Genomic DNA, 24,972 nt, shown 5'->3' on the forward strand with positions numbered 1-24,972 from the left:
AAATTCTCCACCACTTAACCGACCAGAAAGAAACCACAGAAACTACGGACATGACGATAGACGATATGATCGTAACGACAGACCTGAATTGCATCAGAACTGGCGGGATTTAAACAGGGCAGGGCCCTCTCGTCACGGTGAATTTGTAGAAGTTAGGTCTCCAAATCCCAATAACGACGCGCGCCAACAAAGAGACAATAGGCAATGACTCATACCGCAGGCAGCCACAAAACGTTCGTATGAGACTAACGACGCAGCTGCCGTAGCTAGTAATTACGTAAAAATGGAAGACATTAGGGACATCTTACTCCAAGAACACGACGTAAAACATAAAAACATGGCATATCCTGTGATTCACATTACAGTAAATGACGTAAAATTTACGGCAGTACTTGACTCTGGCAGTCCCATTTCAGTAATTAGTGAAACAGCCTTTAGCAAATGCAACAAAACGAACGATTGCCCCACACTTCCGTTACGTAAGATTAAATTACAAGGTGCAATCTTTGGAAAAAGTGTAGATGTACGCCAACAAACCAACTTAGAATTCTTTTGTCAAAGCCACAGTTTCTCTATGAACTTTCTTATTGTTCCATTATTGTCGACGGAAATTATACTGGGAGTAGACTTTTTGAATGAATACAAAGCAATCTTAAGCTTTCACGATGCTGAAATAAGTTTAGAAAAAGAAGGTAAGTCAGTAGCTTTGAAATTTGAAGATTGGCTCTCAAATCATGACGAAGAAATTAATCGGCTTTACCTCCTGTTAGACAACAGTTCGGAATTTTTGACGGAACTTGACACTAACAATCACTCTGCAAGTACTGACAAGGGTGATATCGCCGGCGCATTTGATACTAATGAGTTAATTCAGAATAAAATTCAAACAATTGAGAATTGTAATGACAATGATAGGCAAGACCTTTTTGAGATTTTACAAGCACATTCCACAGTTTTTACTCACAAAACAGGAACAATCAAGGGATTTCAATACCAATTTCGTGTTCGTGAGCATACTAAATTTTGTGTTAGACCATACGTAATTCCGGCGCATTATAGGGACCGTGTTAGAACAGAAATACAATCTATGCTTGACGAGGGCATTATTGAGCCTGCAGTAAGCTCATACAACAATCCATTACATGTTGTTGAGAAGAAAAATGGATCAATCAGGCTTGTCTTAGATTCGAGACAAATCAATACTATCATTATTCCTGAAACAGACAGGCCGCAAACGTTGGAAGAACTTCTTCAAAATTTCAATGGTGTAAACGTGTTGTCTTCCATTGATCTCAGATCCAGCTTTTATCAGATCGAACTTCATCCAGAATGTAGAAAATACACAGCTTTCCTTTGTTTCGGCGTTTGTTATCAGTTTCGGAAACTTCCTTTTGGGTTGAACATTTCTTCAGCAGCATTCATTCGCGGGCTAAATTCCATATTACCTGAGTTCTTAAAACGTCACATCACCTTATATGTGGACGATATTCTAATAGCAGAAGCTTCATGGGAACAACATAATCGCATCCTCAACAGTTTGTTACGTATTTTTGCAGAATCTGGAATTACAGTTAACTTGGAAAAGTCTGAATTCGGTAGGTCAAAGGTGAGGTTTTTGGGACATATTATTTCTTCTGAAGGCATTCAGCCGGATTCTGAAAAGTTAGAAGCAATCAGAGCCATTCCTGTTCCATCCACAAAAAGACAAGTCCGTAGTTTTCTAGGTCTCGTAAATTTTTACCGTCGTTTTCTGAATATGCAAATCCTTGTTACACCAAAACTTTGTTCTCTCACTGGAAAAAATACTATTTGGAACTGGGACGAACATGCACAGTTGGAATTCAATTCTTTGAAAGAATCGCTACTTAACGCGCCAATACTAGCTCATCCAGATCTGTCACAAGATTTCTGCCTTAGCACGGATTCTTCTAAAGTCGGATTTGGTGCCCATTTATTTCAAGAAGCCATAGAAAATGACACTATTGTTCAGAAAACCATTGCTTTTGCTAGCCGAGTGCTAACAAAATCTGAAAAAAATTATTCCGTTACTGAATTAGAAGCTTTAGCTAACGTTTGGGCATTTAACAAATTCCGTTTCTTTCTTTCTGGTAAGCACGTAAAAGTATACAGTGATCATCGTGCATTACAATTTCTTATGTCTTCAAAATTAAATCATGACAGGTTAAAACGTTGGGCATTGTTTCTGCAAGAATTCCGCTTCACAATAGTCTACATTCCCGGCAAGGAGAACATTGTTGCGGACGCACTGTCACGCGCACCAGCTGGGCTTGGGAAAAGTAACACAAAGGTAACCTCGAGAAAAATATCAGTATTCTTTACATTCAGAAAGTCGCCTTTGAAAACTTCATCACCACATCTTTAAAGGACATTGCTCATGAACAAGATAAAGATCCGATTTGGAAAGACATCAAAAGCAAATGGCATGAAAAGACACACACACAGATTCGGCATTATTATCTGGTTAGAAACAACATACTGTTCAAACGCTGCACTGTTGATGACAAGCTATGGGTACTTTGCATTCCTGACGATTTTGTTAATAAGCTCATTTGGTACATTCATTTCAGCTACGCACATTTTGGCCCACGAAAATGTTATCATATTCTTCGAACGACTTGTTATTTTAACAATATGGAAAAGAGAATTCGAAGAGTCTTGTCTATTTGTAAACTTTGTCAAAAGGCGAAACCATCTACTATCTCCCATCGTCCTCCGCTGTTTCCTATCATTCCTTCTAAATTAAAAGAATTTGCTGCTGTTGATCTCTTGGGACCGCTTGTCAGAACATCTAATGGATTTTCGTACGTTCTAGTCGCTGTTGAACTTACTTCAAAATTTGTTTCTTTCACACCGTTACGTAAAGCCACTGGACGGTCTGTATCCAACGCCTTTGTTAAAAATTTCTTACGTGAAGTTGGACACGTTAGTAAAGTCATTTCAGATAACGGACCGCAATTCAGATCTGCTGTTTGGTCTCGCATGCTTCGCAACCATAAAATCAAACCTGTTTTTATTTCATTGTACTCACCACATTGTAACCCCTCCGAACGGATTATGAAAGAAATCAATAAGCTTTGCAGACTTTATTGTCACAGAAAGCATCAGCATTGGGACAGATATTTACACTTATTTCAAAACGTGCTGAATGAAATGCCTCATGACTCCACTGCTTTACCACCTACTCTTGTACTGAAGAATGAAAAACCACCGAACAGAATCAGAGAGCTTGTACCTTTCCCGAATACACGTAAACTTCGACACAAAGACATAATTGATTTGGCTCTTAAAAATATAAAATCTGCAGCAGACAAAAGGAGAAAACTACACGGTGAAGCAAATGCAAAGAAAGTGTATATTGGTCAGAAAGTTCTCATTAAAGCTCATTCATTGTCACATAAGAAGAAACACTTGAGTCACAAGTTCTTTCTAGTTTACAATGGACCTTACAGAATCCGACGTATACCACATGATAATTGCGTTGAAGTTGAAACTCTGCGTACTAGGAAGAGTAAAGGTTTACACCACATTTCACATGTAAAACCGTTTATTGAAAGATAATCTGCTTTTTTTAATGCAACATTTTGGTTTACTTGCAAATACATTATGGATTCAAGGTGCTTTCTGAGAGATACCAGGTGACACAGTGGTTAGTTTATTTGACAGCTACACGACTATATCACGACGCTACTAATGTGTGACACAATTCACCTTGTTGCTTTTGCGGTGTATCTGTTTTACATCTGCACAGTTTTTCTGAATTCTTCTGGAAAGTAAAACATGTTTTAGTAGTAACTCTTGTGGTATAGCAACAATGAGACAGCCTATTTCGTGGCACAACAATATGTTACAACACAGTACTTTCCTCATCACGGCAATAAGCGTAATAACTAAGATATCTATACGCAAAGCATTTCACTTTTGTGTATCATGAGGTAAGTACATTGACTTCTGCAGAACTGAGCTTTCGGAGGACGATAATTACGACACTTCCACAGAATTATCTTACAGCAAGACGCACATTTAGCACTATAGGACACGTATTTGAGTGATTAATTTTATACTTAAAACATTTATTTTTAAAGATTTTTGAATTAAAAAGAAGTTTTCCGTGATACATTTCATTCCATTGCTGTAATTTGTAACACCTGAGGGTGTAATTACATTTATCCTCAGGGGGGTACACGCTTACTTTGTGTACCATGTGTGTGGCACGCACAAGGAGCCCTAGCTAATATGGTATTTGCTTATACAACTTTACACATCGGTACCATATTTCTGTAACACACAAATTACACAGCTATTTGATCATGTAACTGAGAGATAAACATTTTTTTTACTGCATTAGTGACAGATGTTTACGTAATTACACAGTTGAATAACTTCACACTTATGAAATTGCATTTTGTCTGTACTTTGTGAACTGTTCATATTTTTTCAGAACCATTGTGATACTACGTGAGCTTTGAATGATGTATTTGGTATGGGATCATGATTTTTAAAGTACGTTTGAGGTAGATGACACTTTTGAAATGAGCAGAGAATTTTTTTTAAAGTTTTGATACTATTGGAGGAAGCTACGACGATTTTGAGAGTTGACTGAGGTGTTATGATGTTATTTTTACAACGAAGATGTGTATTATGCTGTTGAGGTATGTTTATGATCAATAAGCTGATGCTATATAAGGAATGTGATTACATGTTTATATGTATATGAATAATCAATAGAAGTTAGGGACTCTGGTTGGAAACCGAGAATTGTACTTTAAGAGTTATGAAATGTGTGTAAATGCGTGAATGTATCACAATGCCGACGAAAATTTTTTTGGACGCTGTTATATTTATAGGATTTTGTTTCTACACATTTGTAACCAAATTCTCAACCTGTGAATTTTTTTATATAAGACTGCCACTGTAGCGGAAACTGCTGTCGTAAATATTTCCGTAAGAAAGTTAAGCGACCACCTGCACGTAATGCGTCACGGGCACACACCTGGGCGACAACCGCCCAAAAAAAAAAAAAAGCCATCAGCCTTTCAGTGGCACAGGTAGAAAAAAAAAAGGGAGGCCATTATCCACGCTATTGACGTTTCTTTGTAGAGAGCATCGCAAAAACGACACGGTCGAACTTGAAAACAGATGTTGACACTGTGGAGCTTTTAATTTATGATATTTACTAAAATGCCTAATGAAACGATGAGAAACATTTCACGGCTATTGTCGTGCTAGTTGAGAGAAATGCCAAATGGCGACAGAAATGCCTACTGAAATGACGAGAAATATTTTTACATCTGCACACCTGATTATGACTACTGTCTTTCTAGATGAGATATTTTTTTACTACTTATGAAATGCCACATGGCTATTGAACGATGTTCTTATGCTTTGCTTTGTACATAGTTGCTTATTTCATTTGATATCTAGTTTCTAGCTGCACTGCAGCATTGGTTAAAATAAAATTTAATAGATGTACTAATATAAATATTTTATGCCTACAGATCCAGTAAATAATTTTATGATCTATTCAAAAAAACGAAGGAGCATAAAAAGATATTTCCCTTCACAGGAATTGCATAAATAATTTCTTTACGATTTGGTAACTTATCTGCTAGTGTAAGTTCTCGTGATGCATCACTCTAGTGTTAAGATGTGACATAGGTATTAGACATGGCCATTTTTTACTGTAATATTTTTCTGCTTGAGCTTTGTCATGTTTAGGTTTAAGTTATTGCATTTGCTGCTGCTGTTTGCCAGGCATAGTGTTATTGAATTTGACTTTGTATTATTCTGTTAAGCCAGTTTTACTAATGATTTATTTTTATTGTTTGCTGCACATTGCCTTAGATTAGTTTTAATATTACAATTGCTTTGCTAATTTCTTAATGCTGCTTGCTTCGCAAATCTGCGTTTTTTTTCATTGCTGTTTATATTAATTGTTCTGTGGTGCTGCATTGCCTCGTTCCTTAGTTTAGCATCTGAGCTCAGTAGATTTAAGTTAGCTTAAGATGGGGTAGGTAGGATAAGAGAACGAGTTGTGGCCACAAAAAGCAATTTGAAAGAGGATATGAACGAAAAAGTATGGTTTAGAGACAACAGGTTTAGGTAGGATTTTCTTGGAAATAAATGATGAAGTAAGATAATGGAAAATAAATAATGAGGTAAGAAATATGTGAACATATATATACAGAAAGCATGCTTGAATAGGATTTTTTTGGTGGAAACAAATGTGGAAATAAGACGAAAGATCTATGGAATGAAGTTTTGGGTTGGACTGCAGTACCAAAAGTTACACTGAAAACGAACCCTGTCCTTTCCATTGTGTTATCCCCCTATGTGTTTGTGTACCCTTGTGTATTTGTTTTCTTCCTGTCTCTGTGTACTGTTTCATAGAACTTTTTTCTCTTCTAATACTAAGTTACATTCACTATGATGAGGAATATTGTTATCCTCAAATACAATTGGCATTAATAATATGTTATTTACATTGTAAAGATGTTTAGACACGATTTATTCTGTTCTGTGTTAATGCTTAGGTGTGAAGTTGATGTTTCAAAAGTTATTCTGATCTTTTATGTATGAACTTATGTCATTATTTTTGTAACACTGATGTATATGTTTATTTCTATTCTATTGTAAAACCTGTACTACAAATGTTATCTGTATTATTATGTTCTTTACTGATGTGTTTTGTACCTTTGTTATTGTATTCTCATGTTATAAAATTGTAATTGACACCAGTTCTTCAAATTAAGTATCATTTCACTGCACACGTTTCTGTTGGTCATACTATATGGTCAATATGTGACACGTAGGGACTGTTAGTGTTTGCACGTGTGTTAATAATTCAGCAAGGGACTGGATAACAGCATTGCTGATTCTAAGGACAATTCGAAAAACTTTGTGAGTACACAAGTGGTGGTTATGGACTTGCTATATTATCCGCAAGACTCTGCAATGGTGATTGTGCACCTGCACAGTCACAACAGATGGCTGCTGGCCATCTCTACAAGGACTGCAGTGGGTCTGCACCTCTGGTGGCCCACCAGTACCGTAATCTCTACAAGGACTACAGTGGGTCTGCATCTTTGATGACCCACCAGTACCATTATCTCTACGAGGACTACAGTGGGTCTACCTCTTTGATGATCCATCAATACCATTATTTCCACAAGGACTGCAGTGGGTCTGCGCCTCTGGTGGCCCACCAATACCGTAATCTCTACAAGGACTACAGTGGGTCTGCTCTGTGATGACCTACCCACCAATACTCTTCAAAACGTCCAATGACTCTGCTGTGGGTTTGCTCTGTTGTGGCCCATTACCTGTCAGCATGTCAAGAGTCGGCACTGTCTTTCCGTTGGAAGGACAACGCTACTTCTTCAAGACTGCATGGAAAGCCACTACTTCCGTGTGCATTTTCTTTTACTGCTCAGAATTGAGAAAAACACTGATATTTTAACTTGATGAACGATTAGGACTGTCTTTATGGACTGCGAGAAAGTTTAGCTTTTGACCAACATTGTATCAATAAGTGTGTGCATTTGATTTCTTTGTTATTGTAATTGTGAAAAAAAATTTTAACAAATATGTATTGGCCAGTGCCCAACAAAATTTGTAAAATTTTTTGTGGGGAGCATGGGGGCTATGTAAGTAGGCTGTTTAGGTTTTTTTATTGGTAACGCCACCTCTGTATGAAAATCACTGGCTGTGCTGTGTGCAGTCTGTGGCTGCTTTGCATTGTTGTAATACTCGCCATTGTAGTGTTAGGCAGCTGGCTGGGAACAGCGCGTAGCGTTGCGCAGTTGGAGGTGAGCCGCCAGCAGTGGTGGATGTGGGGAGAGAGATGGCGGAGTTTTGTAATTTGTCATGAACTGCTATATATATGATGATATCAAGGTAAATACAATGTTTGTTCTCTATTAATATCTTTCATTTGCTAACTATCCCTATCAGTAGTTAGTGCCTTCCATAGTTTGTATCTTTTATTTAGCTGGCAGTAGTGGCGCTCGCTGTATTGCAGTAGCTTGAGCAGCGAAGATTTTTGTGAGGTAAGTGATTTGTGAAAGGTATAGTTTAATGTTAGTCAGGGCCATTCTTTTGTAGGGAATTTTGAAAGTCAGATTGCGTTGCGCTAAAAAATACTGTGTGTCAGTTTAAGCACAGTCGTGTAAAATTTGTTTAAAGGGGACGTTTCATATGTCCTGTAATAAATGTTCAAAGGGGACGTTTCAACTTCAATCCAAAATGGCGGATTTCCAGATGGCGGGCATGAATGACAATCACTCCAAAAGTTGCGGCCCCACGTCAAACCTATGTTCCCATCACCACATTTCAATTTTCCCTTTAATCTTCCAACTTATGAAGGTGTCCAATGACTTTTGACTCGCCCTGTATTCCCCACATTGTGACTCCATAAAACTGGAAGAACTCGCCGCAGAAATAAACAATATGAGTAAATACAGAAGAACAAATGTGCGTGAATCGTTCAGGCTTTTGTTAGTCCTTACGTCTATCACATTTAGGAGTAGAATTGGAACATAGTAGTCAGGAATTGAAATATCAATACCATGTAGTAAATGCAGGCCCAATAAAAAGTTTTTCACAGTTTTGGTCACTTTCGCGCACGTTCCCTCTTAATAATAAAGCGTTGGCGTCTCAGCTGTGAACACCACATACGGCAGGTTAACGCTGTGCTGCTGAAACGGGTGTCGAACCCGAACACTGCTCTTGTCCAATTTATTGGCTTACGGGTCTTGCCCTTCAGCCAGCTCAACAGTGCAATGTCTATTCTGACGATACGAGTGTAAGGACAACGTAACACACAGTCCCCGAGCGAAGAAATTCCCCGATTCGGCTGGGAATCGAACCCGTGTCCTCCGCTTAGCAATCCACCGCACAACTACCGTTGCTGACGTAGCGAATATTTTGTCTGGAGTATGAGGTCCCACGTCAAGTGAATAGCCTTTAGTAGAACAAAAGAGTAATGTAGAAAGAGCCGGCCGCTGTGACCGAGCGGTTCTGGGCGCTTCAGTCCGGAACCGCGCTGCTGCTGCGGTCGCACGTTCGAATCCTGCCTCCGGCATGGATGTGTGTGATGTCTTTAGGTTAGTTAGGTTTAATTAGTTCTAAGTCTAGGAGATGATGACCTCAGATGTGAAGTCCCATAGTGCTTACAAGGGAACCTCCCCATCGCACCCCCCTCAGATTTAGTTATAAGTTGGCACAGTGGATAGGCCTTGAAAAACTGAACACAGATCAATCGAGAAAACAGGAAGAAGTTGTGTGGAACTATGAAAAAATAAGCAAAATGTACAAACTGAGTAGTCCATGCGAAGATATACAACGTCAAGGATAACCTGAACTCAGGAGAGCCGTGGTCACGTGGTTAGCGTGAGTAGTTGTGGAACGAGAGGTCCTTGGTTCAAGTCTCCCCTCAAGAGAAAATTTTTTTTTATTTTCGCAAAGTTCATTGACGTCTCTGTTCACTGTAATAAGTTTAGTGTCTGTGTTTTGCGACCGCACCGCAAAACCGTGCCATTAGTAGATGAAAGGACGTGCCTCTCCAATGGGAACCGAAAACATTTGATCGCAAGGTCATAGGTCAACAGATTCCTCCACAGGACTATTCTATACGACACTGGTGAGGGCATGTGCGTCACATGACAGGAATATGTTGTCGACCCACCTAACTTGTACACTTGGCGAATGGGTAAAAAGATTCTTCTACAGTGCCCGATTTAAGTTTTCTTGTGGATGTGAGAATTACTCCCAAAAAAGTGATGAAAACATAAGAGTTTGTCACATAAACTGCAACAAATGAATCCAACAGTTTCACAGTCGCACACTTTTCCCTGTGCTCTGTCAAAACATATGTTTTCAACGTTTTCAAATTTTTCCTTGTGGAGACCGTCAAATCCTGCATAAGTTAAAGCAATTCTGAACATGTCCTGGAATTTTGGAAAGCGAAGTTGATTGTGTGTGAGTGCCTGAACTTTGATGATTGTCTGAAAATAAAATTTTAGGCTCGAAGGAAGACGTGAACCAAGGATCTCTCGTTCCGCAGCTGCTCACGCTAACCACGTGACCACGGCGCTCCTCAGTTCAAATGATCCCTGATGTTGCCTATCTTTGCATGGACTACTCAGTTTGCAAATTTTGCTTATTTTTTTCATAGTTCCACACAACTTCTTCCTGTTTTCTCGATTGATCTGTGTTCAGTTTTTCAAGGCCTATCCACTGTGCCAACTTATGACTAAATCTGAGGGGGGTGCGATGGGGAGGTTCCCTTGTTAGAGCCATATGAACCATGTTGCTTTCCTGAATTGTTAGCTTTGTTAACGGCCACTGTGTGTCAAACGCGAACAAAACGGTATCAATTGCAAGAAAATGTCATTACACTCCGTAGTTACGATTTTTTTTTCGTAACTCAGTCTGACTCCATAAATAATGTATCTATCGCCTTTTAGTTCGGTAGGGATTCACAAACGGTTAGAGAAAGAGAGTTTCGTCTTTCGGATATGGCCAGAAACGGAAGGCAAGATGGCAGCGGGTAGATTATCTTGTCGCTAGACTTTGCACTAGTGTAATTTTTATTCAAACAAACTTCGTCGCATTGTCTCGAGTACTGAGGCCATGAGTCGGGTCTGATGGTCCAGTGGTACAGCGAGTGTCTGGAAACCGGGAGGCTAGTGTGTGGAATACCGGTCGGACCATGGAAATTCTCACTCTGTCTTTAATCTGGCCTCCAATCATCCGTGACGGGAAAAGTCGCCGGGAACAAAGCGTGGTTTGTTTTCCACGTTAAACTGAAGGTCTCCTCTCCACCGTTTTACAACAGAGTTCATTAGAGACACGCTAGTCACATTCTATTGTAAGATTTGCATCTGGCCATTGGGACATACGAAATTATTATTAGGATATCTGACGCTGTTGGTAGTTCACTATTAGTTTCTTTAGTACTGCTCAGTGGACTTTGTGCTAGGATCAGTAAACAGTAACCTAGCCATCAGCAACTAGAATGATAAATAAAGCTGACACTTAATCGTAATATAAAGAATGCCTCAGTTTTCGCGGAGCAAGAAATCCTTACAAATTAAGTTGACCGAACAAGCTATCTTGTGTTTAAAACCGACATGTACTGCTTCTACCGTAAGATTTTACAAAACATAAACTTTTTCCAACAGACTACCATTATTTATAAAAAATTATTTTCTATCTGCGAAGAAAAATCTAACGAGAAACGAGGAAGAATCTACTACAAAGTGTTTCCATTTTATCACCATAATGAACCGTCGCAAGTCTCAGCGGTGGCAGGAGCACCTCATATCCAACATAGCTCTGGACGAGACAACGGGAATGAAGAAGTTTCATTGGCCACGACTATACGACCCGGAAGATCCACCAGCAGCTGCGATGGCTTGGGAAAATGAACAGAGGAGTGCTACATCTGTATAGTATTTGATGTGAGAGTCAACTTCCTGTCGCCAAGGTGAGGAGAAACGGTTCGGAGCTTGACGTCATCAAAGCTTCAACCAGCTGTCGATGAGGCAGTCGGCCACGATGTCAGCGTAATTGAACGCAATCAGATGGCGGACCCACGACGCATGCCACTGCCAGAAACGTATACCCTTTATGGGTGAACAGGAACCAGTGCCCAACACATGTTCCTTAACTCACCTCTCGGAACATGGGCGCAGGACTGCGACTATTTTTGAAATACGAAGCGAGAGGAAGGGTCACCTGACCCCATGATTCGCAGCACCCTTTGGTACACGACGATGGCGGGGTTAGACTTCGTTGAAACTTTGGAACTAGTTGTCATTATGAATATTTCATAAACATTTAATTTACGCTCGTGCAGATCGATTACAGTGTATGAAATACGAACCCTCATTTGTCTGCCGTCGATTTTCAGCGCCTAAGGTAATTCAAAATCAAAACGCCTTCGGTCCCAGGTTCGATCCCCGTCACTGCCTAAATTTTGATAAATAATCAGCATTGGCGGTCGAAGACTTCCGGCATAAGAAGTCAGCCTCATTCTGCCAACGGCCTTGTCAAAGAGGGCGGAGGAGCGGATAGAGGTTCAGGGCACTCTCTTGTCCTACGGGTGGGAAATTGCCCCTAAAGGCGGAAGAATCAGCAATGATCAACGACATGAGGATGCAGAAAGCAATGGAAACCACTGCATTAAAGACACGTAACGTGTATCCACAGGACATGTGGCCTGTATTTGAAGAAGTGTCATGATGATCTCTCCATTGGCAAAAGATTCCGGAATAGTCCCCCATTCGGATCTCCGGGAGAGGACCGCCAAGCGGGAGGTTACCATGAGAAAAAGATTGAATAATCAACGAAAGGATAACGTTCTACGAGTCGGGGCGTGGAATGTCAGAAGCTTGAACGTGGTAGGGAAACTAGAAAATCTGAAAAGGGAAATGCAAAGGCTCAATCTAGATATAGTAGGGGTCAGTGAAGTGAAGTGGAAGGAAGACAAGGATTTCTGGTCAGATGAGTATCGGGTAATATCAACAGCAGCAGAAAATGGTATAACAGGTGTAGGATTCGTTATGAATAGGAAGGTAGGGCAGAGGGTGTGTTACTGTGAACAGTTCAGTGACCGGGTTGTTCTAATCAGAATCGACAGCAGACCAACACCGACAACGATAGTTCGGGTATACATGCCGACGTCGCAAGCTGAAGATGAACAGATAGAGATAGTGTATGAGGATATTGAAAGGGTAATGCAGTATGTAAAGGGGGACGAAAATCTAATAGTCATGGGCGACTGGAATGCAGTTGTAGGGGAAGGAGTAGAAGAAAAGGTTACAGGAGAATATGGATTTGGGACAAGGAATGAAAGAGGAGAAAGACTAATTGAGTTCTGTAACAAGTTTCAGCTAGTAATAGCGAATACCCTGTTCAAGAATCACAAGAGGAGGAGGTATACTTGGAAAAGGCCGGGAGATGCGGGAAGATTTCAATTAGATTACATCATGGTCAGACAGAGATTCCGAAATCCGATACTGGATTGTAAGGCGTACCCAGGAGCAGATATAGACTCAGATCACAATATAGCAGTGATGAAGAGTAGGCTGAAGTTCAAGACATTAGTCAGGAAGAATCAATACGCAAAGAAGTGGGATACGGAAGTACTAAGGAATGACGAGATACGTTTGAAGTTCTCTAACGCTATAGATACAGCAATAAGGAATAGCGCAGTAGGCAGTACAGTTGAAGAGGAATGGACATCTCTGAAAAGGGCCATCACAGAAGTTGGGAAGGAAAACATAGGTACAATGAAGGTAGCTGCGAAGAAACCATGGGTAACAGAAGAAATACTTCAGTTGATTGATGAAAGGAGGAAGTACAAACATGTTCCGGAAAAATCAGGAATACAGAAATACAAGCCGCTGAGGAATGAAATAAATAGGAAACAATCAATCGGAAGCTAAGACGAAATGGCTGCAGGAAAAATGTGAAGACATCGAAAAAGATATGATTGTCGGAAGGTCAGACTCAACATACAGGAAAGTAAAAACAACCTTTGGTGACATTAAAAGCAACGGTGGTAACATTAAGAGTGCAACGGGAATTCCACTGTTAAATGCAGAGGAGAGAGCAGATAGGTGGAAAGAATACATGGAAAGCCTCTATGAGGGTGAAGATTTGTCTGATGTGATAGAAGAAGAAACAGGAGTCGATTTAGAAGAGATAGGGGATCCAGTATTAGAATCGGAGGACTTACGGCCAAATAAGGCAGAAGGGATAGATAACATTCCATCAGAATTTCTAAAATCATTGGGGGAAGTGGCAACAAAACGACTATTCACGTTGGTGTGTAGAATATATGAGTCTGGCGACATACCATCTGACTTTCGGAAAAGCATCATCCACACAATTCCGAAGACGGCAAGAGCTGACAAGTGCGAGAATTATCGCACAATCAGCTTAACAACTCATGCATCGAAGCTGCTTACAAGAATAATATACAGAAGAATGGAAAAGAAAATTGAGAATGCGCTAGGTGACGATCAGTTTGGCTTTAGGAAAAGTAAAGGAACGAGAGAAGCAATTCTGACGTTACGGCTAATAATGGAAGCAAGGCTAAAGAAAAATCAAGACACTTTCATAGGATTTGTCGACCTGGAAAAAGCGTTCGACAATATAAAATGGTGCAAGCTGTTCGAGATTCTGAAAAAAGTTGGGATAAACTATAGGGAGAGACGGGTCATATACAATATGTACAAAAACCAAGAGGGAATAATAAGAGTGGACGATCAAGAACGAAGTGCTCGTATTGAGAAGGGTGTAAGACAAGGCTGTAGCCTTTCGCCCCTACTCTTCAATCTGTACATCGAGGAAGCAAGGATGGAAATAAAAGAAAGGTTCAGGAGTGGAATTAAAATACAAGGTGAAAGGATATCAATGATACGATTCGCTGATGACATTGCTATCCTGAGTGAAAGTGAAGAAGAATTAAACGATCTGCTGAACGGAATGAACAGTCTAATGAGTACACAGTATGGTTTGAGAGTAAATCGGAGAAAGACGAAGGTAATGAGAAGTAGTAGAAATGAGAACAGCGAGAAAATTAACATCAGGATTGATGGTCACGATGTCAATGAAGTTAAGGAATTCTGCTACCTAGGCAGTAAAATAACCAATGACGGACGGAGCAAGGAGGACATCAAAAGCAGACTCGCTATGGCAAAAAAGGCATTTCTGGCCAAGAGAAGTCTACTAATATCAAATACCGGCCTTAATTTGAAGAAGAAATTTCTGAGGATGTACATCTGCAGTACAGCATTGTATGGTAGTGAAACATGGACTGTGGGATAACCGAAACAGAAGAGAATCGAAGCATTTGAGATGTGGTGCTATAGACGAATGTTGAAAATTAGGTGGACTGATAAGGTAAGCAATGAGGAGGTTCTACGCAGAATCGGAGAGGAAAGGAATATGTGGAAAACGCTGATAAGGAGAAGGGACAGGATGATAGGACATCTGCTAAGACATGAGGGAATGACTTCCATGGTACTAGAGGGAGCTGTAGAGGGCAAAACTGTAGAGTAAGACAGAGATCGGAATACGTCAGGCAAATAATTGAGGACGTAGGTTGCAAGTGCTACTCTGAGATGAAGAGGTTAGCACACGAAAGGAATTCGTGGCGGGCCGCATCAAACCAGTCAGTAGACCGATGACCAAAAGAAAAAAAGGGATTCAGGAATCTACTATCCGATCAGGTGCAACTCTTCATTCACAGACAGCAAAAGAAAGGCGACCTATGCTTTTCGTACAAAATTCTGCGTGTCATAGCTCCGATTGATTGTTGAAAACTTTGTGGATACATATTCGCATCCCTAAGTTATGAATTTTCAATTCATATAGGACATTTGCGACACCATTATGAAGCATTTGCGCATCTTGGAACAACCTCCAACCAATTTCAGTTTGTTGTGATGCCACTGTAGAGTCGTTTAGGATGGCACCCAGTGCTTTCGAGGTTACTGGAATCAGTCACGAGACGTCTCATCATCTTCATCAGGGTTAGAGCCTATACTACAAAGTATAAGGGTCTAAGTCATCTGCTCGTGAAAGAAGTGGATATAAAAACGTTCAAGGGTAAAGAAAAATGATGTTGTATTACCCGTTTGCTGAGCTGCTTATGTTTCCTAATTCTTGCCTGAGGCTGTTTACATGCACATCTTGTGCTAATATTTGAGTCGCTAGAAGCCAAATTAATAAATAGATAACAACACGTGTCTTGCTGCAATTTCTCCACTACTTGACATCTGTGTCTCGGAAAATATCAACCAGTTCATCCCTTTGCACAATAGTCCGTATCAGGGACAATCACCGTAAAAAAAGAGAAAAATATACACGGTCCAGTCACATTAACGTGTGATAACCACTCACAGGTGACACGTGGAAGCACTAGCAGAGTAGGCTACGTGTAAGATTTCCAACGCTAACAAATTCTTATGGATATACAGGCCGTCCATCTCTGTCAACTTCTTTTCCAAGTGGCATTTCAGTTTATGTTAACCCCACAGCTTTGATTTTGTTGGATAATTTCATTGTGACACGGTAAATTAATTGTTCGCACTGTCAGTTTCTGATGATTAATTTTATGCATCTCGCAAAGCACATTTGTAGCAAGCCGAGGTTATTTTCTCTTGTTCACAAATCAATATTACTCGTATTCCTTACTTGATTTGACGGCACTGCTCTAGCAGTAAAGATAAACGAGTAGTGATCCTCTAGCACCAATCACTGTTGGTTTCAAATGGTTCCTAGTGGAAGGGGAATGTTTGGGCTGAAAATCACTGCGGTAGAAAATCTCAAACTTTGACTGACGATACTTGCAACTTGGTAGAAGGAACATTCGCTCTTTCCAATTCTTATAGAGATTGAAACGCCTGAAAAAAATGAAAAGAAACAGACAAATGTCCTTGTCTGTTCCTAAAACCACCGTTTCTCTGAGTGATTCTATATTACATATAATGAACTCTAACTTCTTCAAACGTTTATCCGCTTTTTCGGTCATCATTCACTCAATTATAATGAGGAAAACCCAATGAAACCAGATCAGAAAACTTTTGAAATTGGAAAATTTTCATTTAACCACGTATGTGTGCATTTATGTTGTTGTTAGCACTGCATAAGTCACCAATATAAGAAAAACAACTGAATGTTTTACAATGAATTTATATGAATGTTGGGTTTGCCAACCATTTGCAGTTTTCAGTTTAAAGGTCAGATCTCAAATAAATATTTTACTAACTGCGCAAAACGTTTCACATGACAATTTTTCTGGCGTTACTTTATATGTGTGTACCCGGTGCTGCGGAAATATTACCATAATTGTTAACTTGTTATTATAACGGCGTTGTTGTGCCAGTACTTCGAACGGCTGAAAGCTATGGGAGATTACAGCCGTAATTTTTCCCGAGGGCATGCAGCTGCACGATATGGTTAAATGTTGATGGCGTCCTCTTGCGTAAAATATTCCGGAGGTAAAATAGTTCCACTTTCGGATCTCCGGCGGGGACTATTCAGGAGGACGTCGATATCAGAAGAAACAAAACTGGCATTCTATGGATCGGAGCGTGGAATGTTAGATCCCTTAATCGGGCATGTAGGTTAGAAAATTTGAAAAGGAAAATGGATAGATTAAAGTTCGATATAGTGGTAATTTTTGAAGTTCGGTAGCAAGAGGAACAGGACTTCTGGTCAGTTGAATTCAGGGCTATAAATACAAAATCAAATAGGGGTAGTGGAGCAGTAGGTTTAATAATGAATAAGAAAATAGGAACGTGGGTAAGCTACTATGAACAACATAGTAAACGCCTTATTGTAGCCAAGATAGACAAAAAGCCCACGCCACCACAGTAGTACAGCTTTATATGTCAAATAGTTTCGCAGACGATGAAGATATTAAAGAAATGTATGATGAGTTAAAAGAAATTATTCAGACAGTTAAGGGAGACGAAAATTTAATAGTGACGGGGGATTGGAATTCGATAGTAGGGAAAGCAAGAGAAGAGAAAAACAGTAAGTAAATATGGACTGGGTGGAGGGAATGAAAGAGCACAACTTACTCTTTGCCAACACTTGGTTTAAGAATCACAAAAGAAGGCTGTATATGTGGAATCGATCTGGAGACATTGGAAGGTTTCAGACTGATTATATAATAGTAAAGTAGAGATTTAGAAACCAGGTTTTAAATTTTAAAACATTTCCACTGGCAGATGTGTACTACTCTGACCACAATTTATTCAACATAAACTGTAGATCGAAACTGAAGAAATTCAAAAAAAGATAGGAAATTAAGGATATGGGACATGAATAAGTTGAAAGAACCAGAGGTTGCTGAGAGTTTCAGAGGGAGCACTGGGCAACGGTTGACTACAACAGGGGAAAGGAATGGATCAAATAGGTAAAAAGACAAGGCCTATCCGTAGATAACACAAGAGATATTGAATTTAGCTGATGAAAGGAGAAAAAATATAAGAATCCAGCAAAAGAAGCAGACGGAAGGTAATACAAATGTTTAAAAAATGAGGCTGACAGGAAGAGCAAATTTGCTAAGCAGTTGACAGGAAGCGCAAAATGACTAAGCAGGAATGGCTAGAAGACAGATGTAAGGGTTTAGAAGCATATTTCACTAGGAGAAAGGAACATACCACAAACACGAAAATTAAAGAGGGATTTGGCGAAAAGAGGAGTAGCTGAATGAATATCAAGAGCTCAGTTGGGGAACCAGTCCTAAGCAAAGAAGGAAAAGCTGAAAGGTGAAAGGAGTATATAGAGGGTCTATGCAAGGGAGATAAACTTGAAGACAGTATTACAAAATAGGAAGTGGACGTAGATGAAGATGAGATGGGCGATATGACACTGCGAGATTTATTTATTTATTTGCCTCCAAGTCGAAACAAGGCCCGGGAGTATACGATATTCCTCAGAACTACTGACAGCCTTCCGTTTGGTATGCAAGATGTACGAGACAGGCGAAATACCTTCAGACTTCAAGAAGAATGTAATAATTGTATTTCCTAGGAAAGCAGTTGCTGACAGGTGTGAAAATTTTACTGTCAGTTTAGTAAGTCATAGTTGCAAAATACTAACACGAATTCCTTACAGAAGAATGGAAACACTGGTAGAAACCGACCTCGGGGAAGATCAGTTAGGATTACGAAGAAATGTGGGAACACGCGAGGAAATACTGACCCTATGACTTGTCTTAGAAAATAGGTTAAGGAAAGGCAAACCTACGTTTATAGCATGTGTAGACTTAGAGAAAGCTTTTGACAGTGTTGACTGGAATATTCCTTCAAATTTCTGTAGGTGACAGGGCTAAAATACAGGAAACGAAAGGCTATTGAGAACATGTACAGAAACCAGACGGTAGTAATAAGGGTCGAGGAGCCTGAAAGGGAAGGAGTGGTTGAGAAGGGAGTGAGACAGGGTTGTAGCCTATCCCCGATGTTATTCGGTCTGTACATTAAACAAGCTGTAAAGGAAATCAAAGAAAAACTTGGAGTAGGAATTACAGTTCAGGAAAAAGAAATAAAAACTTTGAGGTTTGCCGATGACATTGTAATTCTATAAGAGATAGCAAAGGACTTGGAAGAGCAATGGACATGGCTTGAAAAGAGGATATAAGATGAACATCAACAAAAGGAAAACTAGGATACTGGAATGTAATCGAATTAAATCAGGTGATGCTGAGGTGAACTGAGAAACTTAAAAGTAACAGATGAGTTTTGCTGTTTGGGGAGCAAAATAACTGATGATGGTCGAAGTAGGCAGGACATAAAATGTAGACCAGTGGCAAGAAAAGCATTTTTGAAGATGAGAAATTTGTTAACATCAAATATAAATTTAAATGTTATGAAGCCTTTTCTCAATTTGTCTGGAGTGTAGCCATGTTGAAGGTCAGATGGGTATACCACCGAACTAATGAGGTACTGAATAAAATTGGGGAGACAAGAAATTTATGGCACAACTTGACCAAAAGAAGAGTTCGGTTGACAAGACACTTTCTGAGACATCAAGGGATCACCAGTTTAGTATTGGAGGGAAGTGTGTGGGCGGGAGAGGACGGGGGGGGGGTTAAATCGTAGAGGGAGACCTAGAGATGAATACAGTTAGCAGATTCAGAGGGATGTAGACTGAAATAGTTTTTCGGAGATGAAGATGCTCGCACAGGACCGTAACGTGAAGAGCTACACCAAACTAGTCTCCGGACTGCAGACCACAGCAACATTATAAGCAAGATGTGTGTCTTTTTCCACTCGAAATGCTTATACGCACGGAGTTCCGTAAGGCTGTATCAATGGTTAGCCTACAGCTTAGGGTAGTGCGATTACAATCTCAGTCCAGCCCCAGTGATGGCAAGGTTGTTCGAACGGTTTTTACAGAATTTTGTATGGCAATGTCATTCATTCACAAACGCTAGAAGATGCACTTTTAACAACTTTTGTGAGTTTAGCACCTCAGGCAAGTTGCGTAGTTGTATAAAATTTTTGAAAAAAAATGTGTCTACTTGGATTGTTGTGTTTTTCAGCTCAGCGGTGAAATTCTAATTTTTTTTGTTGATATCTTCCTACTCAGTCATTTCTGGTCCAGGGATACATTTGTCTTTATCCGTTGTTCCCGAAATCTTGTACCATAACCACGGAAAGAGCCTGCAGTATTCTGCCATGGATGACGGGATGTTATGAAGAACTAATTTAAAACACATGTTCATTTATCGAGTTCCAGCATCCTGGAGTATCTCCAGATATTTGCAGTGTCCTACTAAAGTGAATGTACTAGCCTGAAAAAGCGATTCTAGTTGACCTTTCATTTATAGATTTTAGCACGGAATGTGTAAGATGACCACAAAGACTGAACTTTATTTACGTGATTCTAGCTCGCATTATCCATCTCAGATAAGAAAGATAATCTGTTATCCACTTTAAGCCAAATCTACAGTCAATGATATCACTTCGAGTGAGTACTACTCGAAAAAAGACGCATTTAATAATAGATATTTGCAGAAGCACAGAACCGAACGCATGTCATCTCCCTTAATACGTGGGGGACTGATGACCTCGCCGTTTGGTCCCATAACCCCTCTCAATCAATCAATCAATCAGTTCTTTAATACGTCTCGCCTGAAGAATTAAGTCTATCAAATTAACGTTCTGCGTGATACCACACGTACGATTTATGCCTTTTTAGAGGGAAATGTGTACACCATTATTTGCTCTCGTTATGTAGCTACACAGTACATGGCAACCACTCGATGTGTCGCAACTGTGAACACTTTTGACGGTGCTCTGCAACAGTTTTGTCATAATCTCGTCAAACCGTCCTGATTTGTTCGTTACTTCACTAAATAATATGTGATGACTTATGGATCTGCTATTTGAAGAAGGTCTCCCATGTTTCATCGGAGCTACTCATCCGGCGCTAAAGTCTCTGTTTCTCATGGCATCAATTGAACATAAACGATGTAGATGCGTTTTCCAGAATTGGAGTACTTGCCTCTGGAACATTAAATCGGTTTTACTAATAAGTATGACTTAGTATACAAACTGATAAATTTTTATTTTATGCTTTTGCCTTTGTTATTAAGAAATGCGTCAAATTCATTGCAAGGAGTGGCAGTGAATTATGGTTAAACAAGGTGTAGAACTAGTCTCGACGAATAAAATACGGTATTCGTTGCAATCGTTGTATTCCTGAACTTCATTGTTCGTTTGGTATTGTTGCTTTAAGGATTCCATCCACCACATAAAATGTATCTTAGTTGGGCTACAAGCCGCCTTATACATTTCCAAGACACCTCTTGAGTCCAGAAAAGTTAGTAGACGTAATATTTATCTTCACAGACGGATCACTAGCTCAAGTGAAAAATATATGGGAGGCAGCCGTCTATGACCTTCTTCAAATAGCAACATACGACTAAATACACACTTCATTTTAAACGCTAGTATTCAGTTAGTTTCATGTTCGATCACCATAACTTAGCAGATAATAGAATTTTACTGAAAGTCCCCTTTCGGTCGCACGAACCTTCTCAAAGCAAGACTGATAACGCATAAGGGATGAGAACAAAAATGTAGAAGCAGCGTCGAAATGCACAGGACTTATATTGGATACGTTATACCTGATACTTGTGTGGAGGTTCCTAATACTAGACATCGTGATGCAGACGACATCAGTTGTCACAGAAAACTATAAAGAACATGTCAGAAGAAAAACAAACAAGAGATAACGGAATGCTGAAGTAACATGCGTAGTTATCCATTCATTATTCTTATAGTATCTGTTCTTGCTGTTTGATACATTTAAACAATAACAATGTATAGAAAAGCCATTTGCAGTCCATAAGAGGCATGTACATTGCTCAATATTCGAACGTGATGTGAAGAACATGCCAGAGGATTTGTATACACATAATTCTTGTACCGATAACATCATAGGACGACGGTACAAAGAAATCTGAAATATCGACCGAACACTGTGGACAACGAAGTGCGGAATACCATCAACTTCTGGGAACTACTAAGTGGACTTTATACATAATTCTCTTCGTAGTATTATGGGACAATGCAGGCCACATTATGAAAAACACGGAATAATGTTAAAGAAATTTCGTAACAGTAATAACAACATACCAATGCGCAAAGCACGCCGTTACTTTCGCCGATGCACAAATTAGCCTGTAATCAACATGGCAAACATAAAAAACACAATAATGCGCAGAAGGTGCCTCCAGGACGAAATTATCTCACTATTCTGAAGCTTTTCAATGCTGCCTCAATATTCATTTTTATACAAAGCACATAGACATTACACCTGGAGGGAAAAATATTTATGGTATCTTATGTCATGTTTAGGATGTTTTGCGAAATTCAAGTGTATCCTTTTTCTGTGATGAAAGTCGATCAGCGCAATCGAATTCGAAGAGCAGTTTATTGTTGGTGTGTTCCTGGGCTCCACTGAAGTGGAAACCCGATACATATCCTCTATAGGCTCGTTAAAAACGACATTTTATATGTTTTGATACGATGAAGTGGCAAATGCGGACTTACGAGGATTCAAACGTGTTCTTCACAGATAGAGATGACAGCTAAACTAATTTGCGTCAGATATTGCACAATATATTTTCCAGGCTCGTAATACGTTCCTTAATTGTCGTTGTTTTGATCTTTTTGATGAAATGAGTCAGAAAGTAAGGATATAGTTAGAGATCACAGAAGAGTCGCGAAGTGATGCGCCATAACACATAATCCCTTAATAACATGAGCAGTCCTATTCGAATCGAGATCATACTAGTAGCTTACTCAGCAAAATAACTGATGATGGTCGAAGTAGAGAGCATATAAAATGTAGAGTGGCAATGGCAAGGAAAGCGTTTTTGAAGAAGAGAAATTTGTTAACACCCGAGTATAGATTTCTGTGACAGGAAGTCTTTTGTGAAAATATTTGTATGGAGTGTAGCCATGTATGGTAGTGAAACATGGACGATAAATGGCTAGACAAGAAGAGAATAGAAGCTTTCGGAATGTGGTACTACAGAAGAATGCTGAAGTTTAAATGGATGGATCACGTAACTAATGAGGAGGTACTGACTAGAATGGGGGAGAAGAGGAATTTGTTGCACAACTTGACTAGAAGAAGGGATCGGATGATAGGAATCGTTCTGAGGCATGAAGGGATCATCAGTTTAGTATTGGAGGGGAGTGCGGACGGTAAAAATCGTGAAGGGAGACCAAGGCATGAATACATAGGGTGCAGTAGTTACTCGGAGATGAAGAAGCTTGCACAGGATAGAGTAGAATAGAGAGCTGCATCAAACCAGTCTCTGGACTGAAGAACACAACAACAAAAACAGTCAGTAACTGAACATTACAGCCTTTGCAGGCACTAATTACCTTGTCCATACGTCTGGTGATTCCTCTGCACCATGGTCTGTGGTTGTTCCAGACGGGGTTGTTGCGTATGTGGCAAAGGTTCGTCCAGAGTCTGAGACAGTGACTGTTGCCGAGGAGGTTCTCGAATCTCGTTCTGAGTTTGAAGCTGTGACACTAGTTGTTGCTGTGGAGGCTGTTGAATCAGAGTTTGAGACTGGATCTGAGCGTGAGAGATCGGTTGTTGCTCGGGCGAGTGTTCGGTTTGAAGCTGAGGTTGGGTCTGATTCCGAAGCTCCAGTTGACACTCTAGCTGAGGGTCAGACTGTGGCGGTGTTGCCTGATGCTCCGACTGAGGCTGTACGGTAACGTTGATGGTAACAGGTCCATTGTAGGTAAGACTGGGCCCCACGTGCACGTCGGAAGATTCGCTGATGCGGAGAGCGGGCGAGACCGGCTGTCTCAGAACTGTCTCCACTATTTCGCTGACGTTCATGTACCCGGTTTCACCGTCGTCATCCGATTCCAGACCATTATTGACAAAGCCGCCATATCCCTCTGAAGAAGAGGAAGAGACGGAAGGCGTCTCCACCGCCAGCAGAGTATTATCTCCATCATTGTTGTTCCCGTAATCCCGAGATGAGTACTGCGTTTCATCTTCTGAAGAGTTGCACCGTCTTTCGTCCAAAGCATTTTTAGCCGCCATCACTACTGCACAAACTGGGTGACAAACAACAAGATGTGTCAAATATTCTGCTTTAAGGGGTAGTTTCTCAAAGCTGGATTCAGAAGATCCCTTCCTACCGCTGGAGCGATTCGCTGTGATCTCATAGTCACGATAGCTGCCATAAACTATATATGGTTTGATGCAATAGCAAACACTACACTCGCAGCCAACAATCGGTATTCGCAAGAGAGCTGGTTGTTTGTATCAGACGGTCGATGCAAACGCCAGGAAGTAATCAATCACTTCCCTAACTTTCCAGCAATACGTACATGTATCAAAATCAACACGATTACAGCTCTTTTATAACTTGTAGCACGTCAGTAAACGATATGAAACGACGTCAAATTGCTCTCGCGAAGTAGCGCACAATAAATGCTTACTCTTCGTATTCTGTCGTGCGCTGCGAGGAAAGTTATTGTGCGTGTATAATAGAGAAAAGCTAACAGGTAAAGCTCTGTTGCGGAGGCGGGAAAGCGCACTCTTGGCGGAGAATTATTATTACCCCTCGACTAGGAAACATAACTGTTGCGATGCACAGTGGGAAACGAGGAGAGCAACCACCGATCCTCTTGCTACGAAAGCTGTTCGCGAACTGCTGCAACTAGTTTCCCTGCCCGCTCGCTAAAACTGCAGGTAGTGTGTAGCCGCCGGTGGCGCCGCCCTATCGGATGACGTCCGACCAATCGGCGCGGACTCTGTCCAGGGACTGCGGGGGTTCCCAGGCGTGATCCCCCCCACACTTGTATGTCTTCATGGCAGCTTTAAGCACGAGTTGTTGTAATTAATCAGCCTTGGATTTTCCTTCTTAAACGTACTGCAATT

The 24,972-nt window shown here is 40.3% G+C and overlaps 1 protein-coding gene across 2 annotated transcripts in view; it reads right to left on the reverse strand.

Annotated features, from left to right (window-relative positions):
- Positions 1-24,732, reverse strand: part of LOC126260198 (uncharacterized) — a 134,144-nt gene extending 109,412 nt beyond the window's left edge. For both annotated transcript variants that reach the window (XM_049957482.1, XM_049957480.1), the window contains exon 1: positions 23,448-24,732. In XM_049957482.1, the coding sequence (XP_049813439.1) occupies positions 23,448-24,129 (682 nt within the window). In that variant the 5' untranslated portion in view covers positions 24,130-24,732. The remainder of the gene's footprint in view (positions 1-23,447) is intronic.
- Between the last annotated feature and the right edge of the window lie 240 nt (positions 24,733-24,972).

Source organism: Schistocerca nitens, chromosome 5, assembly GCF_023898315.1.
Source record: "Schistocerca nitens isolate TAMUIC-IGC-003100 chromosome 5, iqSchNite1.1, whole genome shotgun sequence".
In the NCBI taxonomy this organism is placed as follows: domain Eukaryota; kingdom Metazoa; phylum Arthropoda; class Insecta; order Orthoptera; family Acrididae; genus Schistocerca; species Schistocerca nitens.